We start from the raw sequence: 12,856 nt of genomic DNA, 5'->3' as shown, positions 1-12,856 counted from the left end.
CTTCATGCGGGGAAGGGAAGGACACACAGGAGCCATAGCACTAACCACAAGCAACCTGTGGGTGTGGCCAATATAGTCACTGCTGTCTGTTCAGTCATCATCAAAGAGCAAGAAGGCCCCCATCTTAGCGGTACAATCTTGAGGCTCCCGTGGTAAACTTACCTGTCACCCCAATGGCAGATACAGGACCCACACGCTGGCCACTGTGGAAGCCATACAGGTTCATCTTGTACTTTTGATCTGGCTCCAGACCTGAGATGGTGACCTGGTCCTCGTGCCCTGGCACCCGCACCACCTTGGGCTGCCCGTCCCCATTCTTGTACTGGACCAGGAAGTGGTCAAACTGTCCCTCAGGGATTGTCCAGGAGAGGCTCAGGGAGTCAGGAGTGGCATCTGTCACTGTCAGCTCTCCCAGATGTGGCTTGAGAGGGGGTTCAAGGGTTGTGGTGGGCACTATTTTGGTGGTCATAGCTTCATCCTCTGGAGCTGAACAAACACACACACACACACACACACACACACACATATAGGGAGAGGTTAAGTCTCTCCTGTCCTCAGTTCAGCACATGGAAGGAACATTTATAAAAATAAAGCCCTCAAGAGCAGAATGATGCTGGCTACAGGGATCTAACACACCTGCTCTGCTCCTCTGATGTGGTCATTTCTAGCACCCTTTCTTTGCCCTGTTCCACTGCTCTACCTGCTCATACCCAAGTGACTTCTTTCACTACCTCTAGCACACTCCTCATCTGAGCAGAGTGTGGCCTTCGCCCCAGGGCATCCCTGCACTGGGTCTCCTTGTCATCTTGTTCACTTGGCTCAGGTCTTGGGTCCCAAATACAGAAGAACACCTCTCCCCTATAAAAGGAGCTGAATCCCTCCCCTCACCGCTGCCACTAGAATCAGAGTGATTCACAACATCTTCCCAGATTCCTCCTGGATGCCTCATTCCCATCCTCTCCAGCACCAGACCCTGGAGTGAGCAGCCATCGCCTCTAGTCCAGGTTACTACACCCCCTCAGGGATCCCTCCCTGCAGGTTTACTCTGCCCTCCCTCCCACCCAGCCGTGCTTCACACAGCAGTCCAAAATTTGCACATGCACCAATACGCAAGCAGTCATCACAGTTTTGGGTGAGCACTATCCTCATTCCCAGGTTGAGTCCAGGCTTTCAGAGCTGGTCCCACCTCTGCACCCTCATCTCAACAACATCTTGTGCCTCAGAGGACGTCAGCAGAATCCTCTCATTCCTTCACGTGCTGTACTGTTTCTAGCTGCCTGTTCTTTGCACCAACTGTGATGTTGACCTGACACACTCTTCTTTCTAAAGCTGTCACTAGACTAATACCTGCCAGTCTTCTCAGCCATCCCTTGGTATCTGTGGGCAGCCTGGATTAGGTGTCTCTGACTGGTCCTGTTCTGGCCTCCAGGCATATCTCCTTGTGCTTTACTTGCTGGTTTTCTGCCTGTCTTCTTCACTAGGAGCCCCATGACAAGATTAGCTTGTGTGTCCCTTCTAAAGCTTCACCCTGAGAGAGACCAGCAGACCTGACACCTGTGACCTCTCTGGTCTCCTAGGTGAAACTTACTTGCTCGAAGTGATCTGGCACAGCTCAGTCCTGTGTGGTTCAGTTGAGCACAGACCATTTCAAAGAATTTGAAATCAAACATTGCCATCTGTCAGCATGACAAAGCCATCTTGCATTCATGTCTCCACATAAACAAACTTGAACATTTTCACAAAAACGACCAAACATCTCCCACCAAGCTAGTCTGAGCTGATGGCCTGACTTCTTTACAAATTGTGGCTTTGGCCTCACCATAGACACTTCTCATAAGTGAAACTTAGTAAGATCCCTAGTGACAGTTGAACCCTAGTCCTGAGAGCATCCATTCAGAGTTAAACCCCAACTCCTAATACCTCTCACAGTCATTAACACAAGCCCAGAACCTACATTTTTCTCTACAATCACCCCACAATCCTACACTGCAAGGACCATAAATCCTTCTGACAATTACAGGTGCGATGCCCAACAGCTTTGGCTGGGACAACTGACACTCAACTTCATAGTGCCAAAATAGGGCATGGAACTGTTTGTGGAATGAACAAATGGACATAGTGGAATAAAGGTCTAAGATTACAAAATCTGGGTTTGCAGGTGCACAGCCTTGTACAGCCAGCACATTTCCTCTTCCCTCATGGGCCCCAGGCAATCCCGAGCCTCTGTGAGGATCAGGGAGGGGAGAAAAACACTGGACAACAAAGTTCAAGAGAGGATCCGTGCCATTTTTTGTGGGAGCTTTGCTACTCAAGAGCTGACCCAAGCACCAGCAGCACTGGCACCTGGTCTTGTTAGCAATGCAGAGCGTCAGGCTCCAGCCAGGTACCACTGGACCTGAATCTGAATTTTAGCAAGACCCACAGGCATGAGGAAGTGCACAGCAGCACCACCACTGACAGCACCACTGTTTCCCTGACTCTGGTAGGAAGGGAACAACTTCTAGGGCTGGTCTTCCTGCCTTGCCCCAACGTGACATTTACTCACCAGTCATTCCCATGGTGGACACGGGGCCCACGCGATGCCCCTGGTGGATCCCATACAGGTGCATCTTGTACTTGCGCCTGGGCTCCAGGTCCCCCACGATAGTCTCCCTCTCCTCGCCCCTGACATGCACCACCTGGGGCTGCCCATTACTGTCCTTGTACTGAACAGTGAAGGAGTCAAAGTGGCCTTGAGGAATGGTCCATGAGAGGCTCAGGGAGTCTGGAGAGGATCCTGTCACTGTGAGCTTGCCCAGGAGTGGCTCCTTGGGAGGCTCTGGGGCCTCTGTGCTGGGTTCTGTGGGGCTGGGAGTCTCTTCCTCTGTAGCTGAAAAGGGAGACAGAGAGGATGAGGCAAGGGCTCTATTCTTGGGTCTTGGGAGAGGAAGGTAGAAGCCATAGGCATGGGGTTCTTGAGATTATTTCAGAGAATCGTACCCTTGGGGCCAGATGGTCCTGCATGGGTGAAAGCTGCAAACCTACCCAAGCTCCCAGGTCAGCTGAAGAAAAGCCAGACAGCCACCAGCCCAGCAAAGGCCCCTAGATCCCTCCTCCACACCCACGGGGATACAAAAGTGAACCCCACGGGAAGGCACATAGAGGTCACAGCCTCAGTCACAAACAAGCCTGTGGGTACTACCCGGTTACCAATGCCAGTTCATTTGTCACCAAAGAGCAAGAGGGTGCCCCTTCCAGATATTCTTATATTTGGGATCCCACTGTAACTCACCTGTCATCCCAATGGCAGACACTGGGCCCACACGCTGGCCATTGTGGAAACCATACAGGTTCATCTTGTACTTATGATCTGCCTCCAGACTTGAGATGGTGACCTGGTCCTCGTGCCCTGGTACCCGAACCACCTTGGGCTGCCCATCCCCATTCTTGTACTGGACCAGGAAGTGGTCAAACTGTCCCTCAGGGATTGTCCAGGAGAGGCTCAGGGAGTCATGGGTGGCATCTGTCACTGTCAGCTCCCCTAGGCGGAGCTTGAGGGGAGCTTCAAGGGTTGTGGTGGGCACTACTTGGGTGGTCATAACTTCATCCTGTGGAGCTGGACAACAACAACGACAACAACACACACACACACACACACACACACACACACAGAGGAATAGGTGAGATGTCTTCCACTGAAAGTTCATCATATAAAAGAGCATTTACTAAAATAAAGCTTTGATGAGCAGAAGGATGCTGGCCACAGTGGCTCTAACACACATCCCTCTGCTCCTTCAATGTCACCATTTCTAGCACTTTAATCTGATCCCCTGCCCTCTTCACCTGTCTACAACATGTAACTTCTCTTCCTTCGTCCAGCACCCTCCCCTTCAGACCCACATGGCCACTGCTCTTGGGCCTTTATACACTAGGCCTTCTTCCCATTGTCTTGTTAATTTGGCTCAGGTTTTGGTTCCCCAAAAGGCAAGAACACCCCTCCCCATGACAGAAACTGAACCCATACTTCTCACAGCTGCCACTAGAACCCAGAGTGAGTCACATCCTCTTCCTAGTTTCCTCATGGCTGCTTCACTTCTATCCTTTCCAGCCCCCAGATAACAGGGTATGCCACCATCACAACTCTTCCAGGTTACTACTTCATTTCTGGCCTCCTTTCCTGCAGGCTCATTCCACCTTCTCTCCCATCCAACTGTGCTTCACGTAGCAGCCTGACCTTTGCACATGTACCTCCAATGCCAGCATTTATCGAGGTTCTGGGGAACCACTGTCCTTATTCCCAGGTGGAGTCCAGCTTCCACAGCTTTTTCCACCTCTTCACCCACCATCCTGTGCCTCAGAGGGCATCACACAAAATCCTCTCAGTTTCTCTGTGTGCTGTGCTGTTTCTAGCTTCCTGCTCTTTGCACCAGCTGGGATGCTGACCTAATACACTCTTCTTTATAAACCTGCCACCAAACTAATACCTGCCAGGCCTCTCAGTCATCCCTTAGTACCTGTGGGCAGCCTAGATTAGGTGTCCCTGGCTGGTCCTATTCTGGCCTCCAGGCTCACTTCCTGTGCTGTACTTGCTGGCTCTCTGCCTGTCCCCGTGACTGGCATGGTTAGCTTATATATGTGTCCCTTCCAAAGTTTTATCCTGGGCTGGAGGTTTGACTCAATTGGCAGACTGACTGCCTAGAAAGCATGAGACCCTGAGTTCAAACCCTAGTACCACCAAAAAAAAAAAAAAAACAAAACAAAAAAAACCAAAAACATTACAAAGCTTCACCCTGAGAGAGACAAAAGGATCTTTGACATGTCTGGTCCCATAGGCGAGCCTTGCTTGCTCAGAGCCAGCCTACAACAGCTCATTCTCCTATGGTATAGTTTAGCATAGACATTTTCACAGAACACAGACTTCAGATGAAGCTTTAATCACCATGATAGATGAAGAGAAAAACAAAGCAAGTTTTGAATCATATCTCCGTTTAGACAAATTTGAACAGCTTCTTTCTTCTTTTCTTTTGTAGTACTGGGGTTTGAATTTGGACTCTATACTTGCTAGTCAGGTGCTTGCTCTACTGCTTGAGCCATGCCTCTAGTCTAAACTTGAACATTTTGTTTTTTGGGTTTTTTTTTTTTTTGGTGCTGGGATCGAACCCAGGGCCTCACACATGCTAGGCAAGCGCTGTACCTCCAAGCTACATCCCAGCCCTAAACTTGAACATTTTAACAAAAATGACCAAGCATCTCCCACCCAGCTAATCTTGAGTGATGGCCACTTCTTTATAAATTGTGGTTTTCCTCACTATAGACAGTTCTCAGAGGTGAGACTTAGGAGGATCCCCAGTGAAAAAGCTGAGCCCTCTTCCTGAGAGCTTCCATCCAGAGTTGAACTTAATTCCTAACCCCTCCCTCATTTAGGTGCGCAACCTAAATGCTGTACACCTAGCACCTCAGGTCACTCCAGAGAGACCAAGTCTCTGTGAGGATCAGGGAGGGGAGAAAAACACTGGACAACAAAGTTCAAGAGAGGATCCAGTGCCATTTTTTGTGGGAGCTTTGCTACTCAAGAGCTGACCCAAGCACCAGCAGCACTGGCACCTGGTCTTGTTAGCAATGCAGAGCATCAGGCTCCAGCCAGGTACCATTGGACCTGAATCTGAATTTTAGCAAGACCCATAGGCATGAGGAAGTGCACAGCAGCACCACCACTGACAGCACCACTGTTTCCCTGACTCTGGTAGGAAGGGAACAACTTCTAGGGCTGGTCTTCCTGCCTTGCCCCAATGTGACATTTACTCACCAGTCATTCCCATGGTGGACACGGGGCCCACGCGATGCCCCTGGTGGATCCCATACAGGTGCATCTTGTACTTGCGCCTGGGCTCCAGGTCCCCCACGATAGTCTCCCTCTCCTCGCCCCTGACATGCACCACCTGGGGGCGCCCATTACTGTCCTTGTACTGAACAGTGAAGGAGTCAAAGTGGCCTTGAGGGATGGTCCATGAGAGGCTCAGGGAGTCTGGAGAGGATCCTGTCACTGTGAGCTTGCCCAGGAGTGGCTCCTTGGGAGGCTCTGGGGCCTCTGTGCTGGGTTCTGTGGGGCTGGGAGTCTCTTCCTCTGTAGCTGAAAAGGGAGACGGAGAGGGTAAGGCAAGGGCCCCAGTAGATATCCTTGGGTTTTGGGAGAAGTCATGGACATGAAGTCCTGAGGTCACTTCAGAGAATTCTACCCTTGGGGCCCAGAGGTCCTTCATGTCTGAACACTGACAAATTTACCCATGCTACCCAGGGAGCGGGCAGAATATGGACAGCCACCAGACAGCAAAAGCCCCTATATCCCCTCCCTGCCGACAGGGAGAAGGCACACTGGGGCCACAACCCAAGCCACTAGCAGGCCTGTGGGTGCTGACCAATTTTGCAGCCACCATTGTCTACTCACTCATCATCAAAAAGCAAGAGGGTTTTGATCACAGTGGGCCCACCCTGGGGCTCCCACTGTCTGCTCACCTGTTTTCCCCATGGCAGACACTGGGCCCACACGCTGGCCATTGTGGAAACCATACAGGTTCATCTTGTACTTTTGATCTGGCTCCAGACCTGAGATGGTGACCTGGTCCTCATGCCCTGGCACCCGCACCACCTTGGGCTGCCCGTCCCCATTCTTGTACTGGACCAGGAAGTGGTCAAACTGTCCCTCAGGGATTGTCCAGGAGAGGCTCAGGGAGTCAGAGGTGGCATCTGTCACTGTCAGCTTTCCCAGATGTGGCCTGAGGGGAGGCGCAGAGGTTGTGGTGGGTGACACTCCAGTGGTCATAGCTTCATCCTCTGGAGCTGGACAAACACACAGACAAACATACAGGAAGAGGTCAGATCTCTTTTGTCCTCAGTTCAGCACATGAAGGAACATTAACAAAATTGCATAAGCACCAGGATGCAAACAATCATTGTGGTTCTGGGGGACCACCAGCCTCATTCCCAGGTAGAGTACAGGGTTCCAGTGCTGCTCCCACATTTCCACTCTTATCTCAACACATCCTGTGCCTCAGAGGACATAACACAAATATCCTCTCAGTTTCTCTGTGTGCTATGCTGTTTCTACTCTCCTGCTCTTTGCACCAGCTGGGATGCTGACCTGACACATTCTTCTTTCTAAAGCTGTCATTAAACTAATGCCTGACAGACCTCTTAGATGTTGCATGTGCTCACGGACAACCTGGTTTAGATGGCCCTGCCTGGTCCTTTTCTGGCCTCCAGGTATTCCATACTCTTCTCGCCATACTATACTTGCTGGTTTTCTGCCTGTCCCCCTGACTGTGAGCCCGTGACAAGGTTAGCTTGTGTGTGCCCCATCCAAAGCTTCAACCTGAGAGAGACAAGAGTACCAGATACCTTTGACATTTGTACAGCTCAGTCCCATGTTGCACAGCTGAGCACAGAAATTTTCATAGAACTTGACATCAGACAATGCCATCTGTTACCATGATGAATGAAGACAGAGACAAAGCCAGCTTGGATTCAGTCTCCACAGAGGCAAACTTGAACATTTTCAGAAAAATGACCAAACATCTTCCACCAAGCTAATCTGAGTGATGACCTCTTATTTACAAATTACGGCTTTAGACTCACTATAGACACATCTCATAAGTGAGATTTAGTAAGATCCCCAGTGACAGAGTTGAGCCCTAGTCCTGAGAGCATCCACTCAGAGTTGAACCCTGACTCCTAACACCCCCCCACACACAGTCATTTAACACAAGCCCAGAACCTACATTTTCTCTACAATCACCCCACAATCCTACACTGCAAGGACCATAAATCCTTCTGACAATTACAGGTGTGATGCCCAACAGCTTTGGCTGGGACAACTGACACTCAACTTCATAGTGCCAAAATAGGGCATGGAACTGTTTGTGGAATGAACAAATGGACATAGTGGAATAAAGGTCTAAGATTACAAAATCTGGGTTTGCAGGTGCACAGCCTTGTACAGCCAGCACATTTCCTCTTCCCTCATGGGCCCCAGGCAATCCCGAGCCTCTGTGAAGATCAGGGAAGGGAGAAAAACACTGGACAACAAAGTTCAAGAGAGGATCCAGTGCCATTTTTTGTGGGAGCTTTGCTACTCAAGAGCTGACCCAAGCACCAGCAGCACTGGCACCTGGTCTTGTTAGCAATGCAGAGCGTCAGGCTCCAGCCAGGTACCACTGGACTTGAATCTGAATTTTAGCAAGACCCATAGGCATGAGGAAGTGCACAGCAGCACCACCACTGACAGCACCACTGTTTCCCTGACTCTGGTAGGAAGGGAACAACTTCCTGCCTTGCCCCAACGTGACATTTACTCACCAGTCATTCCCACGGTGGACACGGGGCCCACGCGATGCCCCTGGTGGATCCCATACAGGTGCATCTTGTACTTGTGCCTGGGCTCCAGGTCCCCCACGATAGTCTCCCTCTCCTCGCTCCTGACATGCACCACCTGGGGCTGCCCATTACTGTCCTTGTACTGAACAGTGAAGGAGTCAAAGTGGCCTTGAGGGATGGTCCATGAGAGGCTCAGGGAGTCTGGAGAGGATCCTGTCACTGTGAGCTTGCCCAGGAGTGGCTCCTTGGGAGGCTCTGGGGCCTCTGTGCTGGGTTCTGTAGGGTGAGGGGTTTCTTCCTCTGCAGCTGAGGAGAGACAAGAGTGTGAGGCAGTAGTCCCAGGAGATATCTTTGGGTCTTGGGAAGAAGGATGGAATAGCTATGGGCATGAGAACCCTGAAGCCAATTCAGAAAAGCACACCCTTGTGTCCCAGCAGTCCTGCATGGGTGAAAGCTGACAAAGAAGCCCAAGCATCCAGGTCATCTGTGGGAATGCTAGACAGCCACCAGCACAGCAAAGATTCCCGGAGATGGCCCCTCCCTACCCAGGGGGACACAGAACTAAACCCTAGAGGAAAGTATACAGGTGCAACAGCCTCAGCCATAAAGAAGCCTGTGGGTGCTTGCCAATCCCTGGCCACATTGCCTACTCAGCCATCACCAAAGAGAAAGTGGATGCCTCTTCCAGTTGGTCTCACCCTTGGGCCCATCTACTCACTTGTCACCCCAATGGCAGATACAGGACCCACACGCTGGCCGCTGTGGAAGCCATACAGGTTCATCTTGTACTTATGATCTGGCTCCAGACCTGAGATGGTGACCTGGTCCTCGTGCCCTGGCACCCGCACCACCTTGGGTTGCCCGTCCCCGTTCTTGTACTGGACCAAGAAGTGGTCAAACTGTCCTTCAGGGATTGTCCAGGAGAGGCTCACGGAGTCAGGGGTGGTGTCTGTCACTGTCAGATCCCCCAGATGTGGCTTGAGAGGAGTTTCAGGGACTGTGGTGGGCACTGCTTCAGTGGCCATAACTTCATCCTCTGGAGCTGGATAGACACACACACATACAGAGACAGGTAAGGGCTCTTCTATCCTGTTTAGTACATAAAGAGAATTTATTAGAATAAAGCCCTGAAGAGCAGCATGATGTCGACCACTGTGGCTCTAACACACCTCCTTTGCTCCTTTGATGTTGCCATTCCTGGCACCCTTACCTGACCACGTACCTTCTTCCTCTACATGCCAACAACCTGGTCACTTTATTCTTCCCCCAAGCACCTACATCTTCTGAGCAGCTCCACATGAACCGTGTGTCTGGAATCCCTGCATTTATCTTCTTCCCATCATCTTATTTATTTGATCAGGTCTTGCATCCAAGCAGGCTGAGAATACCCCTCCCCACACCAGAAACTCTACCACCTTCTCTCAGCTGTCATCAGACTCAAGAGTGTGTCCCAGCTTTTTCCTGGTTCCTGGCTTCCTACTCCCATCTCCTCCAGCCCCAAGAACCCAGGGTGAGCACCATATTTCATCTCTCACTCTGGTGACTACCCTCTCTGCCTCTCTCTCTGCAGGCTCACTCCACCCTCCATCTCACTCAGCCATACTTCACCCAGGAGCCCAAGCCTTGCACATGCACCTCCACTGCCAGTAATCATTGAATTTCTGGGTGACCACCATCCTCATTACCAGGTGGAGTTCAGGATTCCCGAGCTGCACTCACCTCTCCACCACATCTGAAGACATAATAACACAAAATCCTGCACCTCAGAAGACATAACACAAAATTGTCTCAGTTCCTCCACGTGCCATGGTGTTTCTACTCTCCTGCTCTTTGCACCAGCTGGGACACTGACCTGACACTCTTTTTTTCCTAAAGCTGTCATCAACCTAAATACCTGCTAGTCTTCAGGTCTCAGCTGTTCCTTAGGTTAACATGTGCAGGTCAGCTTTGGTGTCCCTGTATGGGCTTAGCCTGGCCCCCAGGCTTTGCTATCACAAGTTCATTCTGGTTGTTATGTGTGCTGGTTTATAGCATGATATGTGCCCCATTACTCAGTAATATGTCAGTCTTCCATGCTGAAGGTCTCTCCATTGGACCTCTCTGTCTGGATCATGGCACCCAAATCTTTGTTGATATATTGGAATCATAATTCTGATAATACCTCAAGCACGAGGTTTTTGGGGTGTACAGTCAACACGATCCACTCTGAGTTCACTCCCTCTTTTCTCATAGACCCCAGTCTACTCTATAGAGACAGAGCCTCAGTGAGGGATCAGAAGTCGGGCAAAGAGCTGGGCAACAATTTCCAATATAGGGTACCAAATCTTTGTTAAGAAGAGCTATCCTCCTCAAAGCCTGACCCATGTTCCAGCATCATCAGCACTGGGATTGCCATAGTTTCAATCTTAAGCTTTCCTCAAAAGCTCATGCATTAAATTATTGGTCCCCCAAGGGTAATGATACTGGGAAGTGGTGGAACCTTTAAGAGGTGGGGCTTTGTGGGTGCTCCTTAGGTCATTGGGGTTGTGCCTTTGAAATGGATAGTGAGACTCAGCAGCCCCTTCCTCATTCTCTTTTTTGCTTCCTGACCATGAGATGAGTGGTTTTATTTCACCATGTTCTCCTACCATGTTGTGCTGCCTCACAACAGGCCTAAAAGCAACAGGGTCAACAGACTGAGCTTTGAAACCTTCAAAACTGTGAGCCAAAATAAGTCTTTTCTCTTTATCAGTTGATTATTTCAGGTATTTGTTACAGTAGGGAAAAGTTGACTAACAGAAGGATCTTGTTAGGAATGTAGCATATCAGGTTCCAGCCAAATGTTACTGGATCTGACTCAACTTTTTAGGAAGACCCACAGGAATGTGAAAATGCACAGCGGTTTGCTACTGACAACACCACTGTTTCCTTGAAGCTGGCAGAAAGGGAACAACTTCTAGAGCCAGTCTTCCTGCCCAGCCGCAGCTGACATTCACTCACCAGTTGTTCCCACTATGGACATGGGACCCAGGTGCTAAACCCAGTGGAGCCCATATAGGTGTATCTTGTACTTGTCCCCCATGGTGGCCTCCCTCTCCTCACCCACGACAGGCAACACCTGAGGCCACGCATCACTGTCCCTGTATTGGATAGTGAAAGAGTGAAGATGGCCCTGGGGGGATAGTCCAGGTATGCTCAGGGAGTCTGGGGAGGATCCTGTCACTATCAGCTCCCTCAGGAATGGCTCTTTGGGGGCAAGGGGCTGCAGGATATCTATGCTTGCTTCTGTGGGGTCTAGGGAGTCTCATCCACTCTGTGGGGATGGGGGTTCCTTCTACAACATCATATGGGCTGAGGAGTCCAGGGAAGGCAAGTGTTAAGGGTGACTTTCTTTGCTGGTGTTGTCAATAGAGACAATAAAATATATCCAGCATATATATGTCATAATCGGAAGGCTCAGAGACTTATGTTGCCTTTGATATTGGCCATTCAGTCACTAATGGAATGAGAGGGCTTATCCAGCCCCTGCCCGTTCTGTCTGCTGGCAGGAGTGCACTGCTACACATCTTCAGAAGGCAACTGGGCCATTATGTGTTAGGAGCCAAAACAGTGCTCATTTCCTTTGACCCAATAATCCCATTTCTGGGCATCTATCCTAAAAAAATTATTAAAAGCAGGAAAAAGTTCTATCATGGAAGAATTCACAGTGAGATTATTCATGACAGTAAAATGTGTTAGGCACCCAAATGACCTGTAAAAGGTTAGTTTTGTTGCAGCACTTTCACCAGAAAGCATCAAATAACCATTAAAATGATTAATACAGATTGTGTAGCCACAAAGTAAATGACTATTGTGTAACTTGCATACAGAAAAGTAAGAGCAAGATTAATATTGGACTATAACTTTATACACTGAGTACAAAATGCAGGAATGGAATGTGTATTTGTACATTGTTTTTTATTGTTGTTGTTTTGTGGTACTGAGAATTGAACATAGGGCTTCTTGATACTTGGCAAGTGTTCTACCACTTGAGTTACACCCCAGTCCTTTTTTGATTTTGAGGCAGGGTTTCACTACCTTTTCCTGGGCTGTCCTCAAACTCAGGATCCTCCTGCCTTCACCTCCCAAGTAGGCAGGATTATAGGCATATGCCACCATGCTTGGCCTATTGTTTTTTGGTACTGGGGATGGAACGCTGGGCCTTATGAAGGGTAGACAAGCTTTCACTCTGCTACTAATGGTGGTTATTGGGTCAAAAGATGGATTATGAGGGTTTTTTTTTCTACTTTTCAAAAATTTCACAATGCTGCTATATTCTTTTCAGTATAAAAATGTGAACTTAAAAAGAAATTCTGTACTATCAACAGAGGGGGGAGTGGAGCGCTATGAAGATGGAACAAAAGGATAAAGGACTTGGGTCCCTCCTGCTGCTCTCTCTACTTGGTGTATGCTGTGATTTGCCACGATAGGAGGTAAGAAAATACAAAACTGAACAGTGAGTGAGAGTTAACAGCTTATCTCAGGGTGT

General features: G+C 49.5%; 1 protein-coding gene across 7 annotated transcripts in view; it reads right to left on the bottom strand.

The window, feature by feature from the left end:
- Window positions 1-12,856, bottom strand: part of Tnxb (tenascin XB) — a 64,876-nt gene that overhangs the window by 8,624 nt on the left and 43,396 nt on the right. For 5 of the 7 annotated variants that reach the window (XM_074082503.1, XM_074082505.1, XM_074082506.1 and 2 more), the window contains 7 exons: window positions 9,068-9,391; window positions 8,332-8,655; window positions 6,493-6,816; window positions 5,786-6,109; window positions 3,272-3,595; window positions 2,546-2,869; window positions 163-486 (listed from right to left, as the gene is read on the bottom strand). In XM_074082503.1, the coding sequence (XP_073938604.1) occupies window positions 163-486; window positions 2,546-2,869; window positions 3,272-3,595; window positions 5,786-6,109; window positions 6,493-6,816; window positions 8,332-8,655; window positions 9,068-9,391 (2,268 nt within the window). The remainder of the gene's footprint in view (window positions 1-162; window positions 487-2,545; window positions 2,870-3,271; window positions 3,596-5,785; window positions 6,110-6,492; window positions 6,817-8,331; window positions 8,656-9,067; window positions 9,392-12,856) is intronic. The other 2 variants (XM_074082507.1, XM_074082508.1) reach the window with 2 other exon arrangements.

Source organism: Castor canadensis, chromosome 8 (assembly GCF_047511655.1).
Source record: "Castor canadensis chromosome 8, mCasCan1.hap1v2, whole genome shotgun sequence".
NCBI lineage: Eukaryota > Metazoa > Chordata > Mammalia > Rodentia > Castoridae > Castor > Castor canadensis.
The sequence above is the reverse complement of the archived record's forward strand: the minus strand, read 5'-3'. Positions and strand labels throughout refer to the sequence as shown.